Below are 23,094 nucleotides of genomic sequence, written 5' to 3' on the forward strand. Positions count from 1 at the left end.
GCTGCCCCTGGGATTCTGTGCTCATAGGCGGGCCTGCTGTGCCATGTGCCTTCATATGGTGCACAGTCTTGGGTGGAGGGCGTGGGAAACCCCCCCCCCCCAGTTCCTCTTTCTGACTGAATGCTTCTCCGCAGGTGTGGGTTGGGGGCCGCCTGGCGTGGAGCACAGGGTGCCCTCTTCTGGCTAAGCCCCGGATGGCAGGGTGGACCTGCACGGCTTGAAGGTTGCCCCTGACCAGCCTGTGCCCTGGGGGCTTGCACCTGTGCCAGCGAGCCGGGAGGGCGGTGTCCAGGGCAATGAAGCCGTCAGTGCTGATGCTCGGTGGTCACCAGGCAAGGGCACGTGCAGGGCACATTTAAGGAGAGGCTTGGGGGGGGGTCCAGAAGAGGAAAGGTCAGGCCTGGGTGAGGCAGTGGGGAGGGCCAAGGTCAAACCCACAGTGGAGATGCCCCCGGCACTGGCAGTGTCCCCAGCTGGGCCCACGCTCCCCCAAACCACCTCTGAGATGGTCTCGTGGGGGTGTTTCTGTTTGGCAGACGGGCAGGGACAGGTGCCATCTGCTGATGTGGCCTAGAGGCTCACCGGGCATCACCTAGACTTCTGTAGGTGGGCGATGGCGCCCTTGGTGCCCCCGGCAGCTCAGGCTTCCTGGGCTGGTCATGGCCGCGCCCCGACCTGGAGCTTTGAGATCTCTGCGAAGAGCTCATGCTAGTCCCGGACCGTCTTCCCTGTGCCTCGGGCATGAGCGCCGCGGGGTGCAGCTGGGCGGAGGTCTCAGAAGGCGTGGGGCTGGCCGAGGGCTCTCTGGGCTATGCCACCCTTCCTGGCGCCTCCCTCTGGTCACAGATACACTGTCCCATGGGGCGGGGGGGGTGGCGGGCGCAACCTGGCCACTTCTGGGTTGAGCTGGCACTGCCGTCCGTGTCGCCTGCCTGGGACAAGTGGAAGGGTTGCCCAGGTTCCTACAGGACTAGCGCTCTGCACCTCCGTCCCTCACTCGGGCAGTCGCACGTGCTGCTGCCGAGGGACTCGGGGTGTGCGCTGAACACGGACAGCTGTTGACTTGAAGATTATCCCCAGTGATGGGGGTGGGCTGCATCCAAGCAGTTGCGAGGCCTTAAGAGCAAAACCTAGGTTTTCTGAAGAAGTTCTGCCCGAGGCTGCCTGGCCCACCCGCCACCGCGTGTGCCGGGTCTCCTTGTGTCCGTCTGTCCCCCGGCCCGCTGTTTCTGATACCCGTGTGGCCGGGGTCCTCTGGTTAGCGCGTCTTGCCGGTTTCCTCCTGCGGTGGAGCCCCTGGGGGAGCGGGCCTGCATCTGACCCGTTAGCCGTGGGTCTTGGGCGTATTTCCTGACCTTGCCCAGCTGTGACCTTGCCCAGCCCAGCTTGTCACCTCCTGTGGCTCCAGGAGTGCAAGACATAGGTCCTCTAGAGAGCTTAATTAGCACCATCCTTGGCCCCGTTTTGCTTTCAAATAAAAAGAGGGGCACCTGGGTGGCTCAGTCGGTTGAGTGCCCGACTCGATTTCAACTCAGGTTACTTACATCTCAGGGTCATGAGATCGAGCCCCTCGTTAGGCTCCACGCTTGGCGAGTGTCCGCTCCCCTCCCTCCCTCTTCACCTCCCCGTTGCACACACTCTGAAATAAATCTGGGAAAAAAAAATGAGCCGTAATTGCCAACTCAACTTTTAGGAATTGCTATCCCAGTGGGCGCGAGCCCCGTAGCTGTTTCGGGCCGATGACGAGATCCATCCACGCCGCTGCTTCTTGGCCCGGCTGCTCACTGGAACCAGCCCGGGGCGCACCCCCTCGGCTGCAGCTTGCCCTGGTTTGGAAGGTGTTCCTGGCACTGGGATTTTAAAAAAATGTCCAGGGGCTCCTGGGTGGCTCAGTCCTTGAGGGGCTGCCTTTGGCTCAGGGCATGGTATCAAGGTCCTGGGATGGAGCCCCATTTCGGGCTCCCTGCTCGACGGGAGGCCTGCTTTCCCTTTCCCACTCCCCTGGCTTGTGTTCCTGCTTTTGCTGTCTCTGTCAAACAAATAGATCTTAAAAAAGAAAAAGTCCAGATCATTCTAACACACGGCTGGGTTGAGGACCACCGCTCTGTGCTGTAGGCAGCATCTGATCAGGGTCTACTAAGCCCACTTAGGGGCTTCTGGAAACGTGCTTCTGTCTTTCACAGCCGAGGCACAGTCTCACACTGAGGTGCGGTGCACGGGGCTGGCAGATTAAGGGCGACTCCATCGGGACTTGGGTGTAGGTTTTCCCTGGTCCATCCTTGATGTGCTGTCCCTGGGAAGAATCTTCTTGAAATGCCCGTCTCTGTTTTCGTTCCGGTCAGCAAGCAGGTGCTCAGCACTCAGCTCTCATCTTTGTCACTAGAACCGGTGTTTGGCCTCCTTGCCATTCAGACCTTGCTCTCTTCTGAATTCCTGCTATGACCCACTGCACCCTTTTGGTCTCTGCCACTCCCCCACGGTGTGGTCAGAACAATTTCGTAAGAAGTGCGGCTCCACACTTGTTTCCTTGATTCTAGACACGGAGCCTTCTCTGCTACCAGGGGTACCGGGACCCCTGCTCCCCAGCCCGGTCTCACGAGCAGTCACTCCGGATCTCAGTTTACCTTGCATCAGCCACCGTCCCCTGCTTCCCCCAGGCTGTCAAAATCCAATCCGGCCTCCTGGGCCCGGGGCCGCGCCACCGCCTGCAGGAAGCCCAGCGCAGCCGTTGGATGTTCCTGGGGCCGTGACCTGGGAGAGCAGGCGCTCCCCCAGGAACTCCGACGCCCCGGGCCCTGCTCGGAGGAATGCTCGCTGTGCTTTGCCGGCTCTGACTCCCGTCCCTCCTCTTCACGTCTCCCGACCGGCGCCCCTTCAGTGCTGTCCTTCGTGACTTTCCGAAGAGGTCGGGCAGAGCCGAGCGCTCACCCCTTGTCCCAGGCACTCATTCTGCTGGTCTCTGAGCAGGGGTCAGAGGACACGGCTCGCCTCCCAGGGACCGTCTTTACAACCCCAGTGATCAGAAGCACCGACGCTTGCCCAAATGACTGAAGGTCCTGGTGTCTGGAGTGGGCTGGCTCTCCAGCTGCCCCTGGGGATGCCACAGGGACAAAGCCACAGCCTCCTGCGGCGGCCTGAGGTCCGTCCGCTCTGCCTGTGCAAAATGCTTTGTGAATGTCACCTCTCACAGGCTGAGGCTACTTTACAAGGATACATAAATAAAATGTCCAGGAAACACAAAAGACCTTCATTACTCTCTTTGGTCCACATATTTCCGAGGCCTAAACTGGGTCACCGGTGACGAAGGCACGGTCCTCAGCCGGGACACTCGGCCCACGGGCCCCGGCTACATCTCCGACGCGGCTGGTTCAGGTGGCGGCGGTGGCGGCGAGCTCAGCCTCTCTGCTGCGGCCTCTGGGTGATCAGCAGTGAGGGTTCAGTGCGAACTGCAAAGCCGCAAAACACATGGTAAAATTATAAACCAAACAACAGAAATTCAGAGCTCATCTGATTACCTAAGGGAAACTCTCTAAGGATATCATGAACAGAGGCAGGGAATGTGTTACGGACGGCACAACAGCGCTCTCCCCAGCATGTACAAAGTGCAAATCGATGCTGTCTGTCTGTGAAAAATAAAAAAACACATTTCTTTGAACAGCCAAGAAAAAAATTGCAATTTATTAAGATTCAACAAAGCGTTGTACTTCGGAAAGCAACTTTCGGTGCGTGTTCTTCAACGATCACATTCTATGAGGAAAAAACATTAAAAGCCACAAACTTGTTTTTTAATCTCAGAGTTACAGACATCTTTTAACTCAAAAGAAAAAGGTCAAAAAAAAAAAAAAAGCCAACAAAACCCAAAAACAAACAAACAGAGTCTTTACTTCCATCCCCAATTTAAAGTTCTCAGTTCTTCTACAGCTCGATGCGAAGCGGCGGCAGGAGCGCCGTCTGGTGCACACACGCACACACGCACACACGCACGCACGCACATATATTTGATATACACACGTGAGGGTATGTACATCGAATATATAGAGCGCATGTAATGGCAATGAGATGCTAGTACTCTGAGGAAGGTTTGTTTCGCTAACACACGACTCAGCTTGAGAAAACAAGTCTTGAACCCAGTTTGTGCATAGTTCATGATCCTCTATAAAACCAGCTTTTGTTGATCTGCAATTTTGCAGGACCTTCTTTTTTTGTTTTTTGTGGGTTTTTTGTTTTTTTTTTTTGTTTTTTGTTCTTTTTTTTGTTTTGTTTTGTTTTGATAAAACCATTAAAAAGCTAATTAAAAAAAATGTAATGCACAAGTTTCCTGATCAAGCAGGCAGGGAGCACAATGTTCATATATTTTTAAACATACTTGAGGGTATGTTACTCCATTGTCTGTCTTTCTTGCAAAACAATCAAAACATTGATCATTTTTAAAACATAAAGCAATTTTTAATATATAAAGCACTCTTCAAACATCTATTTCTTTTGAGTCCGTTATTTGGTAAATATGTAACTGCTACACATTAGAGATTAGGTATTTTTCTTCTTTGTGTTTTTTTTTTTCCTTTTTTCTTTTTTTTTCTTTATTTTTTTTTTGTTTGTTTTTTAATAACATCTTCAGTGCTAGGAGTTGGGTTACAAAATACATGAAATGGTGTGGAGCTGCCCCTCGGGAACCCTGGCCTTCCTGAGAGCGCGTCCGCATGTGCAAGACAGTGACCACAACGTCTCGTCACCTCGACGAAGGGGGACAATCGACAGTCCACAACGATGGCCGGAGGGAAGCGACGACACTGTTCAATCCCAGAGCTCTGAAGTAGCGTATCTGCATTCTGAAAATAGGTTTCTTTACCACGGAAGTCTCTTTTTTTTCTTTTTTTTTTTCTTTTTTTTTTTAAATTCCTTTTTAAAATTTTTTTATTTTAAAGTCTGAAGGAGAAAAAAAGGTCTGTAAACAGGTGGGAGCCCTGAGCACGGCTCCTCCGAAAGCGGTCACCACCCACGTCCAAGTGCTTGTCTCCGCTCCTCCCGCGGAGCCGTCGGGTCTCCGCGAGGGTCTATGGCCACAGTTCTGCAACAGCTGTCTTCTCTCTCACTTTCTAGTCCACATGGAAACACGGTGCAATACTCTGGTAATTCTCTTGCATTAGTCCACAATAAAAAGCTGCTAAAGGTAGGTATACAGATTATTTCTCCAGAGATATACACTGTAATTTTTAAACGCAATAACAGAGTCCTTGAGTAAACATTTACACGTGAATTGTCACCGGCCCTGTCCTATGAATTCTCTTTCATGTATAGGATTAGCAAAAGGAAGGGCAGGGACACTCAGTGCAAAGTTAGAAGCTAATAATAGTAACAAACGTTTGACCAATGCGCCAAAAAAAAAAGCATATACTGAATCAAAGGGAAAACCCACAGTTAAATCCCTCACACACGGAACACACAAACACAAAGTGCGCCCACGCGCGCGCACACACACACACACACACACACACACGCTTCTATTTCCACACACACGCACACGCACATAGGCTGTGAACTCAGAAATGTTTCCTAGAGCCTGTTTCTGCGCACTGACGTCAGCCTGGAAGTGTAGAATTCGACGCGGCAAGTGTTCACATTTCCTTATTGGCCTGCTGGATTCAAGTATTTGCATGTTTGATATGTCTTTTTTTTTTTTTAACTTTTAAAAAATATTTTTTGGGATAAAAAAAATGGCATGAAAAAGTAATGAAACAAGGGTAATGTGCATAGGCGGACCCGTGGGAGCAGAGAGCAGGCTGCAGGCCGCCGCCTCCGCGCAGCTCGCCGGTCTGGGCCACCAGGCCCGCCGCGTGGAGCCCGTGCTCTGCGCCCAGTGATGGACACCAGCTCCCCCTGATTACGGGGTCCGCCTCTGGTAATGTGCATAATCGTCACAGGCTCGTTTTAAATAGGCTTTCTCGTCTCCCTCCCTCCCGCCCCCCTTGATAAAATAACCCTTTCCAGCCCACAATCTGAAAAGTGCCCTTCATGATAGAACTATTCTAAGCAGCTTTTATACTTAAAAAATCAAAACGACAACACACCATACAAACGTAAGACAACACAAAATAAAAAGCTATGAGGAACATCCTGTCGTCAGCATGGGACACTGACCGAGCGCAGCCCGCACTGTCTCGTGAACAGTTCGCAAGGACTGCGGCCAGGGCTGGTCTTCAGTACTGGACAGAGGTACTCAAAGGGCTGCCGGGCTGCTCAGGTCACGCGGGTCCTCAGCGCCGCCCGGACTGGAAAGGGTCAGCTTTTTCTTCCTAGTGCTGATGATTGTGGTGCCCATGGGGTCCTCTCGGTCCTAGATGGATTCCCCACTGAGAAGGTCGCCGGGAAGCAGAGTGTTCAGCGGGGTGGGGCTTCCGATGACCCGGCCGTCGTCACTGCTGGGTGGGCCCCACAGGCTGCTGGAGTACTGGGGGACCCCGCCCCACAGCAGGTCACTGCTTCCTTTGCCGGCCAGACACGGGGCACTCCAGTGGCCAGCGTCACTGCGCACCAGGCCGTGGGAGCTGCCCGAGGCGCCCAGCCGCGTCTGGCCGGTCCCCGTGCTGGACTGCCAGCTGGAGGTGGGTGGCAGCGCTTGGCCTTGGGCTAAGAAACGGTTCACCTCTTCTTCGCCGGCAAACTCGGCCAAGATGGTAGTGTTTCCCAGAACACACCTAAAAGAGCAGGACGGCAACAAAATTAAAAGCTGGTTTTTTGGGAGATAAAAAAATGGACATCGCTTCAGCTAGACTAAGAAAAAAACAGAAGACTCAAATAAATACCATCACAACTGGAGGAGGAGACAGGACTGCCTGACACCACGGAAGTGCAGAGCGTCCTGAGAACTCTAGGAAGGGTTCTGCACCAACACACTGGACAACCTAGAGGAAATGGACAAATCCCTAGAAACAGATGACCATGACCTACCAAGACTGAATCATGGAGACACAGAAAATCTAAACAGACCAGTAACAAGAAGACTGCATTGGTGACCACAAACCTCCCAGCAAGGAAAAGCCCATGACCACGTGATCTCACTGGTGAATTCTACCAAACATTTACATGAGAATGAACACCAATTCTTCTCAAACTCTTCCAAACACAGGAGAGGGGGCGCCTGGGTGGCTCAGTGGGTTAAGCCGCAGCAGCCTTCGGCTCAGGTCATGATCTCAGGGTCCTGGGATCGAGTCCCGCATCGGGCTCTCTGCTCAGCAGGGAGACTGCTTCCTCCTCTCTCTCTCTGCCTGCCTCTCTGCCTACTTGTGATCTCTGTCTGTCAAATAAATAAATAAAAAAATCTTTAAAAAAAAACAAAAAAAAACACGGGAGAGGAAGAAACACTCCTGAACTCTTTTATGAGGCCCATGATATGCTGCTACCAAAGCTAGATCAGGACACAAGACAACTACAGCCCGAAATCCCTGATGAACACAGTGTAAACATTCTCAACAAAATATTAAGCACACCGAATTCAACAGCACATAAAAATGACTATACATCCACAGTTAAGTGGGATTTATTCCTAAGATGCAAGGATGGTTCAACACGCCCAAATCACAAAGTGTGACACATCACACGGATGGAGGAAAGATCCAAGTCCTCCTGTCTCAGTAGATGCCGTGACAGCGTTTGACAAGACACTCGACTTTTCATGCTAAAGAGCCTCCACAAACAGGGGACAGAACGAACGTGGCTCTGGGTCTGAAAGGCCATCCGTGCGTGACACGCACACAGCTAACATCATACTCGATGGTGAGAGGTTGGAAGCGTTTTCTCTAAGGTCAGGAACAAGGCAAGCGCGCCTGCCCTTGCCATCTCTACTCCACACCCCACAAGAAGTCCTAAGCCACAGCGATCAGGCAAGACAAAGAAATAAAAGGCATCCAAATCGGAAAGGAAGAAGTGAAACGGTCACTATTTGCAGAGGATGTGATCTTATATGAGAAAACCCTAAAGACCTAACCAAAAACACTACTGGATGTGATCAGTGAGTTCCGTAAAGTTTGCAGGATATGCAACAGACATATGAAGAACAGCTGCATTTCTACGTACTAACAATGAAATATCTGAAGAAAAAAAAATCTCATTCATGACAGCATTAAAAACAACAAAAAAACGGGGCGCCTGGGTGGCTCAGTGGGTTAAAGCCTCTGCCTTCGGCTCAGGTCATGATCTCAGGGTCCTGGGATCAAGCCCCGCATTGGGCTCTCTGCTCAGCAGGGAGCCTGTTTCCCTCACTCTCTCTTTCTGTCTGCCTCTCTGTCTACTTCTGATCTGTCAAATAAATAAATAAAATCTTTAAAACAACAACAACAACAACAACAAAACCCCCCTTAGGGATAAATTTGACCAGGGAAGTGAAAACTTTATACAATGAAAACTAAAAGACTAGGGGTGCCTGGGTGGCTCAGCGGGTTGAGCTTCTGCCTTCGTCTCAGGTCATGATCTCAGGGTCCTGGGATCGAGTCCCGCCTCGGGCTCTCTGCTCAGCAGGGAGCCTGTTTCCCTCTCTCTCCCTCGGCCTGCCTCTCTGCCTACTTGTGATCCCTCTCTCTGTCAAATAAATAAATAAAATCTTAAAAAACAAACAAACAGAAACTAAAAGACCTAAGTGAAAGAGACTGAAGAAGATAAAATGCGAGGCCATCCAGGCAACTCAAAGCCATCTCTGGGTTCCATGTAACGTGTATAAAAATCCCAGCGGTGGGGCGCCTGGGTGGCTCAGTGGGTTAAGGCTCTGCCTTCGGCTCAGGTCATGATCCCAGCATCCTGGGATGGAGCCCCACATCGGGCTCTCTGCTCAGCAGGGAGCCTGCTTCCCCCTCTCTCTCTTCCTGCCTCTCTGCCTACTTGTGATCTCTGTCAAATAAATAAATAAAATCTTAAAAAAAAAAAAATCCCAGCGGCATTCTTCACGACATTCATATGGAGCCACAAAAGACTCTAAACAGCCCCAGCGATTCTGAGAAAGAACAAAGCTGAAGCTATCACACTCGTTCATTTCAAACTATACTCCAAAGCCTTAGGAGTCCAAACAGTACGGTTCTGGCAAGAAACCCCAGGTGCACAGACCAGTGGAACAGAACAGAGGGCCCAGAAACAGAGCCCCATGGAGACAACTGATTTGTACTTGAAAGGGCACCAGAGCACTCAATGGGGAAAGGACAGTCTCTCCAACAAATTTGCTGGAAAAGCTGGAGAAGCACGTGGGGAGTAGTGACCGGTGGACGTCTCCCATCACCCACAGAAGTTAATGAGAAATGGATTAAAGATGTAAACATAACATCTGGAACCAGAAAACTCCTGGAAGAAAACAGGGAAAAAGCTCCTTGACACTGGTCTTGGCAATGGTTTTTTGATATGACACTGAAAGCACATGGCCGCCTGTGTGGCTCAGTTGGAAGAGCATGTGACTCTCGGTCTCGGGGTTGTAAGTAGGAATCCTGCGTTGTGCACAGAGATTACTTAAGTAAATAAAACTTAAAAAAAAAAAAAAAAGCACAAGCAATAAAAGAAAAAAATAAGTAGGTCTACATCAAATTAGAAATCTGCACAGTAAAGGAAACTGTCCATATAATGAAAAGACAACCTATGGAATGGAGAAAAATATTCACGAAGTGTTTACTTGATAAGGGGTTAATTTTCAAAATATATAGACAGTCATGTAACTCAGTGACGACAACAACAAAAGCCCCAAAATCCGACTAAAAGATGAGCAGAGGAACTAAACAGAATTTTTCCGAAGAAGACATACAGATTGTCGAGAGGTGTATGAAAAGACGCTCGGCGTCACTGGGCGTCACTGGGCGTCACTGGGGGTCACTGGGCGTCAGGGAAATGCAAATCGAAACCCAATGAGACCTCGCCACCCTCGTTAGAACGGCTTGACTCCCGAAGACAAAACATAACAAGTGTTGAGGAGGATGTGGAGAAGAGAACCCTTGCTCACTGCGGAGGGGAATGGAAAGTAGTTCAGGCACCCTGGAGGTTCCCCAGAAAATTAAAACAGAACCACCGTGGGACCCAGCTATGCCGCGGCTCCAAGGCTGTCACGGAGTCCACCCCCGACGCAGCTTAGCAAGGGCGTCCCGTGAGCAGCAGCGGGGGCCGGGGGGTGCTGGAAGGTGGGTCACATGCCTGGTGGAGACAGCGGCTCCCTTGGGGCACTGTACTTCATGTGCACACTCTTAGGATGCCCGTCCCTACCGGGGCGCAGGGCCACGGCAACTCCGCAGCAGAAGAAACACGTTTCACGAGATGCCCGCTACGCCTTGAATCCTGGCCCTCCGATTACCCACACGGAAGCTCTAGCCCCCGGCACCTCGGCTGTGCCTGTACTTGGAGACGGGTCTTCAAAGAGGTCGTGGAAGTAAAATGAAACCATCAACGAACACTAATCCATGATGACCTGTGGCCTTCTGGGAAGGGAAGTTGGGACACACGCATCCTCAGGGAGAGAGCAGCCTCCTGCAGGCCAAGGACAGGAGCCCTAGAGGGAACCGACCCCGCCGACGCTTCGGTGCCTCCGGAACTGAGAGGTGATGAGCGTCTGTGCCTGTGGCGCTTCCTCACGGCAGCCCCAGGACGCTCCCAGGGAGCCCGGACCCAGCGCCACCACGGGGAGAGCCGGCAGCGGCCAGGACACGTACATGTGCAGGGACTTCTGGGCCTTGGCGGCTTCCTCCTTGGAGCTGTAGCGGACCACGGCGTTGCCTTGAGTCAGGTTCAGGTGGAAGGTGACGAGAGGCCCGTGCTGCAGACACAGCGTCCGCAGGGTGGAGCCGTCGATCTGATTGAGGAAGCAAAGGGGGCGGTAACGAGCTTCCCGCGACTTCTTCCACAACCTTCTTCAAAGAAAATGTGTATGGCTCGGGAGTACTCACCCCTGGGCAAAGATCTGTCTCTAAAAGGGCTCAGCATATATGACTTCATGATTTTAACCTTTTACACCTTGTCATTTACCATGAACTTTTAAATCCTGGGTGTTTCAGTTATATCCCGTGAATTCCGTCAATCAGGAGGAAGACAAGACCCCATTTTGGTTGCGGCCTCCCACCCACCCAGCCGGGGCCCCTCACACAGAGCCCACAGTTCGTGGCAGCCCTGTGGCCCCTGATCCCAGGAAAGGGGAGCATAGGACAAATGACTCCTCGGTGGGTAGAATTAAAGGCAAGCGTCTCTGTTTAAAAGCCCCAAAAGAGTAAAAAGCAAACAGTTCCCCCGGACCATGGAGGCTGTCTGCCTACACTGCCCCTGCTGTCTCTGGGCCCGAGTGAGGGTCCCCAGCACAGAGGTCGGTATGCATTGGGGGTGGTGGGAACACTCTGGGGACCGTGCCCGGCTGCTCGGTGACCTGTAGCTGTACCTGGGGCGTGAGGTTGCGGAGAACGAGCCAGCTGCTTGTCCGTCCTGAGGTGTCGGTGCTCCAGGCAGAACCTGCACGAGCCAGGGACAGCCCCGTCAGCACGGCCTCCAGAGGCTTCCTGCCCCCACGTGTGGCGGTACATGCCACCACTGCACGCTCTAAGCCTTTCTCAACCTTTGAAAACCCACATTCTCTTTTTGGTTTGATGAACCCAGCCCCACAACTCCTGCAGGCGCCCTGGGGGCCGGATGACGGACGGAGGATGGCAGAATCAATAGTCTAAGACGCTCCGGCTAACACGGCAGACCCCCAGGGCCGCCAAGCGGATTTCAAGCGACGTGCAGCTGGTTCCATCTCAGCTTTTTTGGCCCCACGGCCGCAGCTTGGCAGAGGCCCCGGCGGCGCCTGGCAGAACTGCGGCACCAGGATACGGGCCTGATTCGGACGAGGGGCTTGGTTTGGGTTCTGGCCTGAAAAGCCCTTTGCTCCACAAAAATGTTGTGGAGAAGCACGTATCAAAGGCTGAAGCACCTTCTCTAAGGGCCCAGCATGGCCCCTGGAAGGATGCTGTGGCGGCCGGGCCCGCCTGCCTCTGGCAGACCCGCCAGACCCTGGGGCCCCGGGCGGAGGCTGGAAACCACAGCGGCTGAGGTGCTCGGCCCACACGCTGCCCCGAGAATCTGGCTCCTAGGCTCTCCAGGTTCTAGGGGTCGGGGAGCAGTCCTTCCCAAGGAGCCAGAGGACAAGATGATGGGCACACTCACACCCTGAAGGGCCGGCAGAGCAGGCCTGGAGGCCCCGCGCACCCCGCCCTGGCCCGCCCGCACACCAAGCACCCGGACTCGTACCCGAGGAGTAAGAGCTGGTCCAGCCGAGGGGACTGGCTCCCCAGGTGGAGGAAGGCTTGGGATTGGCTAACCCTGGAGGTGGCCTTGTGGGGGCAGCAGTGCTTCTGGGCACCTTCCACAGCTCGTGAGACAGAGAGGCTTGTGTGTGGGAGGCAGGGCCGGAGGACCACGTCGATTTGATGTCTGACAGTTTACCTAGAAAGGCAGGGAGACAGAGCACAGGGGTTCTGGAGATCGGAAGAAGTCACCGCAGTGTGTGGAGACGTGTGCAAGGCACTCTCCGGCACCAGCAGACCATGGGGATGGACAGGAAACGCCGAGAACACGGGGGTATGTGCGCTTTTGAATTCCTGCCTAAAGACAGACCACCGGTCTGTGCCCAGTGCCCTGGGGAGGGCTTGCCAGGAGGCTGATGCTGAATTCGCTGACCGTGCCAGAACCAAGTTTGCCACTGAGGAAACAGCATTTTTGCAGTTCGAGGCTAAAATGAACCACTGACATCTTCTATTGGGATAAGCTTATAATGGAGCACGTTAATTGAGGACAAAAGCCTAATGTGTAGATCCTTTACACCATTCCTTTAGCGACCAGTCCCTTTTCAAGGCAATGCCCCCTGAAACACCCCACAGCTTTGAGAGGAGCCTGCCGGGCCATACGGTGGAAACGGACGCGTGCGGCCCAGCAGCTGGGGGCTGAGTGTTTGGCATCTTAGTACCTCCACGGGGCGCAGAGTGTCTGAAGGCTCTTTGGGAGGAAAAAACCCAACTGGTAACGACTCTGAACACCAGCTTCTCTTGCACGCAGGCCTCAGCTGGGAGGTGCGCACAGCTGGACGTCTGCCAGGCCCGCCTCACCTGCCCAGCATGACCGAACGGGAAGTGCTGGCGAGAGTGGTCGCTGTGTCACGGTGGTCCTAGCATAGCACGGCAGCGACCAGGCCACCAGACCCTGGTGGAGCTCCCCTCCACCCCTAGCCACTAGGACTTCAAGCAAACAAACAAACATTAATCTTAGCAAAGGTGTCATTGGTCGGAAAAGCAAAAATGCTATAAAAACGGCTGGAGGTACAGGGAAATAATTAGACTCTGCCCCTTCTCTTCAGCTATATGATCACAGAAGTATTAAAGGTCTACATACGTCTCCTACATAAACATCAGGAAGAATAAACAGAAGGAATGACATAATCCAGAAACTCTTTGTTTTCAGTAAGATGCTAAACTACATGTTGAATCACTACATTTGTACCTGAGACCGTGTGTTAACACACTGGGGTCAAAATAAAATAATAAAGGGACTACAGAGAGGGGAAGGAAAAGGGTGCTACAGCGTATCACAACGGCTTTCTTCCCTAGGGACTGGTGTTAGAGGGATTCCGACAGCATCCTCACACTGATTCTAAAAGGTCTGCATGACAAGATTTGAAGGAATACAGAAGGACACTGGAGAAGTCTGTAAACAACATTCCGTCTGTAAGACGTCTGTCTACTTACAAACCTGACACACATCTCGTTAGCGTCTGGGCCTGCATCTCTGTATATCCTTGTCTTAAAATTTTTTGGTTCAGATTCCCCTGAAGTTTTTATGACAAACACTTCTCAGTTCTCCTCTAAGCCTAAACAAAATGTCTTAGTTCAAAAACTTCTAAAAGCCTAGGGTAACAGAGAAGGTGACAGGCGGGAAGCGGCCACACTTTCTGGGACCTACTCATCTCCCTCATCGACGTCCCAGCGGGGGCCACGGGGGAGGGGACGTGAGGGAGCAGGTCCGTGGAAGCAGATGTGTCCCGGCCTACAGCCACGTGCCCGGCACGACCACCCCGCAGAGGCGATGTCCCCGTTCCTGCTGCATACGGCAGGGGGCAGGGGTGCCCAGGCCCCCTCCCCATCACATCGCATGGCCCCCCAGCTCCGGGGCGAGCGGGCAGACACCAGGAGAAGCCAGTGCGTACCTGCAATGCTGGGCGCGGGCGCCATGCTGCTGAAAGAGCGACCGTAGCCGGAGGCACTGAGCGGCCAGGCACTCGAGGAAGGCAGCGCGGCACTCTGAGATGACGGTGGGGAGGACCCTGCGGAAGCACACACAGCGCTGAGAGGCGGGTGGCGGGCGCTGGGGCAGCCCTGAGCCCGGCGGTGTGACCGTGCCACCCACCGAGAGGGAGGCTCTGCAAAGGGGCTGGCTGTGGCCAGGGAGTTGACCATATAGGTGTGACACGGTCAGGGCCACGGCCAGGGCGGACAGACCCTTGGATCCCAGGGCCCAGGAGGCAGTGGCAGCCTCTTGGGGGCAGGGTCTCCAGGCACGGGAGAAGAGGGTTGGTGGCAGAATGCCAAGAACGTCGCCCAGAACGTGAACTGACCGCGCTGACTCCCTCCCACGTAGGCTAAGACTCACAGTACAGGGCACTCCCCATCTTTTCCCACCTCAAACAATATCCATCAAATCAAAAACCAAGAAACTCTAAGCTTTTTGCTATATATTTTACCGTAGAAAGACCAGCACTTCATTCTGACTCAGAATGTCTCAGGTGTCCACTAGGGCCTGTCTGAGCCTCTCCCTGGTGACACAGGCATGAGGCAGAGCCTCGTGTGGGGCACTGGAGGACTGTTCCCCCAACCACAGTCCCCTCCTGTGAAAACACTTGCTAGTGCCCCGGGAGGGAGGCTGTTGTGGGGGGGGGTGGCCGCCCATGTGCAGTTCCCTGCTGTCCAGCGGCTCCATGTCACCCTCCCCCAGGATTCTCTGAGAGCAGGAAGGTGGGGAACAAGAAGGGTGAAGCAGTGCTGACAGTCCTGATTAGAGCAGAACAGAATCTGAGCTCCTCTGATTCAGAAAGTTATTCCACCAGTGTGTGGAAGCTGGTGGGGTGGGGACATGAGCATGTGACAGTCTGCTTGTCACATTTACTTCCACAAATAGAATCTCACAAGACATGGAAGCCAGATGCAGGTGCCCACGTGGGCTGGTGCGCTGACCAACCACAGAGGTATACGCTTCACAGAGATGACCAGGCATGGGGCACCAGACTTGTGCAGTGTGCAACCTGCAGAGCTGTCCACAGCTGCCCTACTGTGATCAACCTCTTTAGAATGAGGGCGAAAACTCACGAACATTAAAACTGACTTGTAATCTGCAGGTTAGTATCAAATCAGAACTTAATGTCAATGGCAGTAAATGAAAAACAAAAATGCAAATAAGAAAGCAACACCCAGTATAGTTGATACTCAACAGAAGAAAATAGAGAATTACATATGAAAACATGTAAAATAAGTCAGTATCAAGAGGTTAATAGCTATTCTCCCTGTTTTCTGTCTAGAGCATGTTTTTTTTTATTTTCATTCTCTCTGGACTTTAGGTCAAGCTGTTTAGTCAAAACTACAATAGCCGGGGGGCGGGGGGAGGTGCCCAGTGGGTTCAGTCGGTGAAACATGTGACTCTTGATCTTGGGGTTGTGGGTTCAAGCCCCATGCTGGCTGCAGAGAGGACTTAAAAATTAAACAAACAAACAAACCAACAAAAAACCTGGGGCGCTTGGCTGGCGCCGTCTGGGGAGCAAGTGACTCTTGATTTCTGGGTCATGAGTTCAAGCCCCATGTTGGGTGTGGGGCCCACTTCAAAAAACAAAAACAAAAACAAAAAACAACCAAAAACAAACTATAAAGAAGTATGATGGCATTTGTGGCTCGGTCTCTGAGCAAGGTCAGTCAAAGGGGCTGCCTGGAAGCTGACGGTGTGTGGGGAGCAGCACATCGCGCTCTGGAGAGAGGTGGGGGCGAGGTCCGGCCTCTGCAGCTTGGCTGTGCTGCGCTGGGGCAGTGGCATGATCACGTGCCCAGGGCTACATAAAGAGAAGTTCTGTATGTTCTCCTTCTCCCAAACACAAACCACGAGGGCACAGGAGCAGAGGAGCAAGGGCTCCCCAGGGCTTGCAGGAGGGGCCTGGCAGGAGCTGTCCAAGACCCGCCCCTGACAGCCCCCGCAGTCACATGACATCACATGAAGCTTCGAGGTGCCCAGGTTGGACGGCTGCCTGCCTCTCTACCCGGGAGCCGGAGACCCCACTTTCTCATCTGATCCCGACGCCAGGACCTCTGTCACTTCTAGATGCCCTTCTGCCTGTTCTGCCTCAGCCACTCTGGATGGGAGGACGCCGTTAGGTCCTGCCTGCAGAATTCACCTCCTTCTCCATGTCACCTTCGTTCCGGCACAGCACACTTGTGCAAACGTGGAGGTCACCACAATGCTCCAGAGGCCACTCGGGGCCATGGGACCACTGGAGGACCCACGGGGCACTGGCACGAAGCTCTGTGCGACGCCAAGCAACCTTGCCACTTTCCGAGGTCTCTCAGTACCCGGGTCAGGGCTGCCCCTTCACACCTGCCCACAATCCTCAAAATCCAGCGACGGACAGTCGTCCCAGGACACAACCCTCCTGCCACACTCAGGGCGACAAGCACTGAGGGCCGAGTTGGACTTCTGGATGGTGCCAGTCTGACTCCCCGAGTGGCCTTACTGGGGACGAGCGTCCACGGCCGCCCTGCTATTGCCTCCCACTCTCCGGACATCAGCGCTGCCACCATAGGAAGGGGTCAATTCGCCTGTAGTTTAAACAGATTTCAGGTGGGAGCTTTTTCTGAGCAGCTGCATGGGTAGTATCGGGATCTTACAGCACCGCGGTCAGAAACGAGGTGGTCCTAGGCCAGGAAATCAATCTCCATTTCACCATCAGCACTACCTCCAGATGGTGAGAAGTGCCTATAGGTGTGTGTCACAGCGTCCCTGCCCCACAGCCCGCACGCCACCCCGGTGCCCCTGGATGTGCACGGGAGGCCCTCCGTGCCGGGCTGCCGGCGGCCGCTGTCCTCACCCGCACTCTTGAGGAGGTAGCGGTTGACGTCCTGGATGGTGGTATTGATAGTGGGCCCGGTGGGGACACTTCCAGGAGTGACATCGGGGTCGTTCTCGGGGTCTATATTCTGAAGTCCTTTCCATGGAACTCCAGGATGGAATTCTAGAAAATGCCAAACAAAATAGAAATCAAAACAGGAGTACTATAATATCTTCACATTCCTTCATGGTAATTTATGAAAATTCTTATGATCCGCTAGTTACAATAGGAGGCCCAACCTAGACTGTCAGGAAACCATCGATCCTCTGGCACAAGCGGAAGCAGGGATCACAGCTGCCACATCGACCATGTTCAGACAGTGTGGAGTCTAGAACAGTCTGGCCAGATGCAACATAGCCTCCATTCTCCTTCCACTCCCCTCACTGAACCAAGGGACTACAGGAAGGTGCCAGGAGCTAACCACTTCCCAAATCTGCATGACAAAAGGATTTCCAGTGGAAAAGCCATAGCTGTGGGGTTCCTGTTTCCAGGACTCCTAGCTCAGGTCCCGGCATCTCCCAAGCAGAAGCGCTCTCCTCAGGCTTGGGGCAGTTCTGACCTGCGGCTGGGCAGACATGTCGCACGCTCTCACCTGGGGGCCAGTTGATGCTGGAGCCGTTGGAGATTTTGTCACTGTCAGATTTGGCACGCGACCAGCTATGGGGGACAGCTACAGGAGGGCTGGCTGGTGACTCACTGTTCGGGATTAAGTCGTACCGGCCATAGGAGTCATCAATGGAGGACTTCGCTGGAGGCCCGATGCTTAGACCTCCAGGGATAGCACCTGAGGGGACAGCGGGAGACAAAGCGCGGAGTGAACAGGGGAGCCCCTGCGCCCTCCCTTCTAAGCACCAGGCCCTGCCCCTTCCAGACGTACACAAACTATCACACTTAGTTTGTCCTGCGCTCGCTAAGAATAAGTGACAACTTTGGTGAGCCCCAACTTCGTCTGTAAAGACTGAAATTCTTTTTATTCTTTAAAGATTTTATTTTTAACTGCTACCTACCCCAATGTGCAGCTCAAACTCACAACTGTGAGACCCCGAGTCACACGCCCCACCGACTGAGCCAGCCAGGCGCCCCAAGAGCAAAACTCCTTCAGAATCATTTTAGTTTGCCAAGTGAGAAATCGTGGCAAAACACAAACCCGTACAAGTGAAAGCGGGCCTGTGCCTTTCTGGGGCCCAGCTTCTGAGTCTCTGTGCTTAGCGACGGACTCTGTGGTTGTGTGCGTCCTGCTCTCCCTCCCTCTGGAAGGACAAACTGGGCATGTGACCGTGGGGCCCTTATCTTCTTCTGGAGTGGACCGGCCCACCATGGGCGACCACGCTCTCCTGCCATGGAAAGCGCCCAGGTAGCCCGTGATGATTCTCTTGTAGAATGAACAGGAAAAATTTTATTTTTCCTTTTAGAATCAAGAGAGAGAATCAGAAAGCTATGATATTTCCTCTGCTATTTGTGCTGTCAGGAAACAGGGAGCTCAAGTCAAGCTTACTAGTGGGGTTGCTGCCTTCAGGTACCGGCACTTCTGCTCCTTCCTTTTTTCTACGCATTTGCTTTTCTATTGTGTTTTACCATTTTATTGAGAAAAATTTCTTCTCAGTAGACCGGTTTTTTGTGGAAGAGCACACACATAAACTAAAACGTCTGCAGGCCGCAACTGACATTCTTTGCTGCTCTGGGGCACGTTCAACTCCTTCCTGGTTTGTAGCAAAGATCCGGAGGCTGCGGTTTCGGGGGCTTTGACCGTGCACTAGCTGGCATCTCACACACTCTGGGGTGGAATGGAAGGGTCCGTTCTACCGGAATTCTTGGGCAAGAGCTGCAGTGCGTGGAGCAACACGAGCAGTCTACAAGCGGACGTCGGCCCGCACGGCACGAGCGAGCGGACCCCATGCACCCTGGCTCGGACATACCATGCTTGCTGGGGTTCTGATCGAGGGGAGAAGCAGCACCGGGTAAGTTGTCCATCGGGTTGGGGTGTGTCCACTGAGGGAGGCGTGACTGGGACTGAGACGGGTCCTTTACCGACAAACCACCAGTCATGTCCATGCTGTTGACATTCATGTTTGGGGTCAGTCCAGCTAAAGATAAAAATGCTATTAGGACACGCCTGCTCTTCCTCAAAGTTTTATTACAGTCCAAAGCTCTCCTGGAGAAACAATCCAAGTCTTAAGTCATGGCCACATACTGAACTCTAACTTTTAATGCTCATAAAAAGAAAAGCTTTTTGTCTTTTTAACGACACCTATTTCCAGGGGATTATTCCCGAATTAAGGTGAAATGGCAACGAATATTCTCTGGTTAAGACCAATGATGCTCTTCATTTCAGTTGTCTCAGAGCAAAACACGGTCCTGCTGCTCCTCAGCACGCACAGGAAGACAGGGCAAGCCCAGACAATTAGGCAAATCTTTTCTGATCTTAGGATACCTTAGGGAAACTCGGCAGATGAACACAACTCCTTCGGAGCTCTGGACGTGTTCTGAGGTACCAGTACAGGCTGGTGGGGATCATCAATTCCACCTTTAGTGATCTTACTTTACAAAAGTCTTCGGGAGTTTATAAATCAAATATCAAACTCCTTTTAAGGACATGACCTATTGGAGGGCGCGGCAGGGCTGCCGTCTGCCCCTCGCTGGAATGGCAGCCAATCCCGGCCTTTCCTTCTTACAGCTAAAACCACATGCTGCTGCATCTGGCCACACTGTGCCAGGTTACTGAAGGGCGAGGACAACAAGAAAGACTGCCCGGTGGGGACACCAGTTACGAGCGGGACGGAATGCTCGGCTGGCGGAGAGTAATGGGCAGGTGTGCACCCCAGGATTCACAGACCATCATCTTGGTACGTTGGTCAAAGTGTATCTCTACTAAGCAAGGTACTGAACAGGTTTGTTCTTGACTTTAAATCTGTGTCTGCAAGGGGCGCCTGGGTGGCTCAGTGGGTTAAGCCCCTGCCTTCGGCTCAGGTCATGATCCCAGGGTCCTGGGATCGAGCCCCGAATCAGGCTCTCTGCTCTGCAGGGAGCCTGCTTCCTCCTCTCTCAGCCTGCCTCTCTGCCTACTTGTGATCTGTCAAATAAATAAACAAAATCTTAAAAAAAAAAAAAAATCTGTGTCTGCAAACTCCAATGCCTACATGGGCCAAGTGGCTGAGAAGTGGGTCCGGTGGGGACGTTGCTTGTCCCACCTAGAGTGCCAGTGGTTGGTGTCAGCATGTGACAGCCACGTGGAAGGCAAACCCCACGGAGCCGTTTTATTTTATTTATTTATTTAAATATATTTTTTTAAGATTTTATTTATTTACTTGACAGAGATCACAAGCAGACAGAGAGGCAGGCAGAGAGAGAGGGGAAAGCAGACCCTCCGCTGAGCAGGGAGCCCAACCCGGGGCTCGATCCCAGGACCCCGAGATCACCACCCGAGCTGAAGGCAGAGGCTTAACCCACTGAGCCACCCAGGCGCCCCATGGAGTCATTTTAAAAGAAGCCAGAAGTTACTGTCATTTGAAGATTTTTAAATGTTGGCAACTAATACATACACACACACACACACTTTGCAGACGAAACACAACACCTGTGCAGGTGAGGCGGCCAGTGGCTGCCTGTGTGAGGTTGGCACGGACAGCAATCTTCGCTTCTATTTTGCACTGATCTAGTCGGGTGAGGGGACCGCGAGGCCAGGTTCCAGCCTGGGCTTCAAAGTTTTGGGCCTGTACCCATCTCCGCAGCATGCCCGCTCACCTGTGGATCCCCACCACGAGTCGGCACGACCACCTGGGGCACGCCCTGTCCGGCCAGGCTCTGGTCACCGAGGCCCTGCTCATCTGAGATCCGAGTTCAGCCCCTACTGTGGGTCTTTGCTTTGCCACTCAGGGGAGCACGAGCTCTCCCCTCCCTGTAGCACTGCCTACGAAGGCTGTTTTTCATGATTCTACCCCTGGTCTTCCCATGTGGATGACAAGTTCCAGCAGTCAAGAGACAGCAAAGCGAGGAGAAGGAAGGTGCATGGGAAGGAAGGTGGGCGGGGCTACAGCCACTGACAAAAAATGCCAAGAACCAAGCAGAGAGGCCATCTTACAGGCTACGTTTCTTATACTGGATTAGCTACTTCTTTTTTTCCTACAATTTTTATTTGTTTGTTAGAGAGAGAGAGAGAGCACACAAGCAGGGGGCACAGCAGAGGCAGAGGGAGAAGCGGACCCCCGCTGAGCAGGGAGCCGGACGTGAGGCTTGATCCTAGGATGCTGGGATCAGGACCAGAGCTGAAGGCAGACACTTAAAGGGCTGAGCCACCAGGTGTGCCTGATTAGCTATTTCTTTTATTTTCTTTCTTTTTTTTTCTCTAATATTTTATTTTTAGTAATCTCTACAGTCAGCGTGGTGCTTAAACTCACAACCCCGAGACCAAGAGTCAGTCATATGCTCTACCAACTGAGCCAGCCAGGCGTCCTACTATGTATTTCCAGTAAGTTTGTAAGTTTAATGTGAGTATCATAAAATAGTATCAAAATTATTTTTCGTCTAATTTTGAAGAGCCACTGTACTAGTTCTTTCATTTGTGCTAGGGAAAAACCTCTGAGAATACAGACTATTGTAGTCTGCTCTCCAAAAACCGGTTGAGAGGCCAAATGCCTCCAGGAAGCTGCAGCGGAAGCACTGAGTGCGCCAGACAACGGAACCTGTCTCTGAAAGGGCCTGAAACAAGACGTGCTTCAGTCTGGGTGGTGTCTCACAAAGGGCTGGCGGCACGTGGCACTGTCCTGCGAACTTCTTGTGTCATCTTACTTAATCTTTAAAGGACCCCAGGAGGTAACTATCCCCAGTTTATTTATTTATTTTTTTTATTTAAAGATTTTATTTATTTATTTGACAGAGAGAGATTACAAGTAGGCAGAGAGGCAGGCAGAGAGAGAGAGAGGAGGAAGCAGGCTCCCTGCAGAGCAGAGAGCCCGATGCGGGACTCGATCCCAGGACCCTGAGATCATGACCTGAGCCGAAGGCAGCGGCTTAACCCACTGAGCCACCCAGGCGCCCACTATCCCCAGTTTAAATGGGGAATTGAGACAGTCAGTTGGGCAAGTCACGCAAGTGCTGAGCCGGCCCTGGTAGAGCTGGGACTCGGCGTGGCAGGCCACCTCCCCAGCCGGCCTCGGCCACCAGACTGTCCTCCCATGTGCACGTAAGGGCTGGGAGCATGGGGCCACGAGAAGGGGAGGGATGACCACAGTTAGCACCCACCAGGTTCCTATTAAGGACATACCACAGTGACCGCATGTCAAGGAGAACATGCTCGTACAATTAGGATTTATGGCTCTTTTCAGGGCAGCATCAAGGAGAGAGACCCCATCAGCCAGTAGCACACTCACTGTCATGCATCTGACCTCTGTTCCTCTGGCTATGTCCTTCCTGGGTTACTTACTCCCTTTGTCCTGTAGCTTCACACTAACGGTCAGCTGGCAAACAAGACTGAGGGCTGCCGCCAGGTTCTGGACCCCTTCGTCAAACTGTTTATAATCCGTTTATTGGCATGTCCCTCCCTGGGACGTTTCTTTGATCCTGCCTGTGGTTATGGAACCTATGCCCCTCCTGGCTGGCTTGCAGGACCTGGAGGGAAGCCCTGTGCTTTCTGCAGACCTGTGGGTTTCATGTGCTGAGCATGTGTCCTACAGGTCAGGGGTCAACGCGTACGCGCTGACTTGGTGGATTACACAAACCGTCTTCTACACTGCAGAACCTGGATGGGCCACCATTGGTTTCCAAGAAGTACCTGATTCGTAAAAATCTAAACACCTTTACCAGTAAAACCATCACAAGCTCGTCCCTGCAGTTAGGTTGGGGGACGGTGGCCGCTGAAGAGGAGGAAAGTGGGAACAGTGCAAACTGAGGGAATTCCAGCGCTTTCGCTGGTGCTACTTTAAAAGACTTTAGGCCAGAGCTATGTACGGCCGAAGCAGGGCTTCGCTCTGCAGAAGACG

General features: G+C 52.8%; 1 protein-coding gene across 2 annotated transcripts in view; it reads right to left on the reverse strand.

Moving 5' to 3' along the window:
- Positions 1-5,945: 5,945 nt before the first annotated feature.
- The window catches only part of TNRC6C (trinucleotide repeat containing adaptor 6C), a 94,915-nt gene continuing 77,766 nt past the window's right edge, over positions 5,946-23,094 (reverse strand). For both annotated transcript variants that reach the window (XM_044247339.1, XM_044247338.1), the window contains 8 exons: positions 19,036-19,203; positions 17,712-17,903; positions 17,099-17,242; positions 14,183-14,299; positions 12,235-12,429; positions 11,387-11,457; positions 10,671-10,810; positions 5,946-6,695 (listed from right to left, as the gene is read on the reverse strand). In XM_044247339.1, coding sequence (XP_044103274.1) covers positions 6,335-6,695; positions 10,671-10,810; positions 11,387-11,457; positions 12,235-12,429; positions 14,183-14,299; positions 17,099-17,242; positions 17,712-17,903; positions 19,036-19,203 — 1,388 coding nt within the window. In that variant the 3' untranslated portion in view covers positions 5,946-6,334. The remainder of the gene's footprint in view (positions 6,696-10,670; positions 10,811-11,386; positions 11,458-12,234; positions 12,430-14,182; positions 14,300-17,098; positions 17,243-17,711; positions 17,904-19,035; positions 19,204-23,094) is intronic.

The sequence above is a fragment of the Neovison vison genome, chromosome 5 (assembly GCF_020171115.1).
Source record: "Neovison vison isolate M4711 chromosome 5, ASM_NN_V1, whole genome shotgun sequence".
NCBI classification, from domain to species: domain Eukaryota; kingdom Metazoa; phylum Chordata; class Mammalia; order Carnivora; family Mustelidae; genus Neogale; species Neogale vison.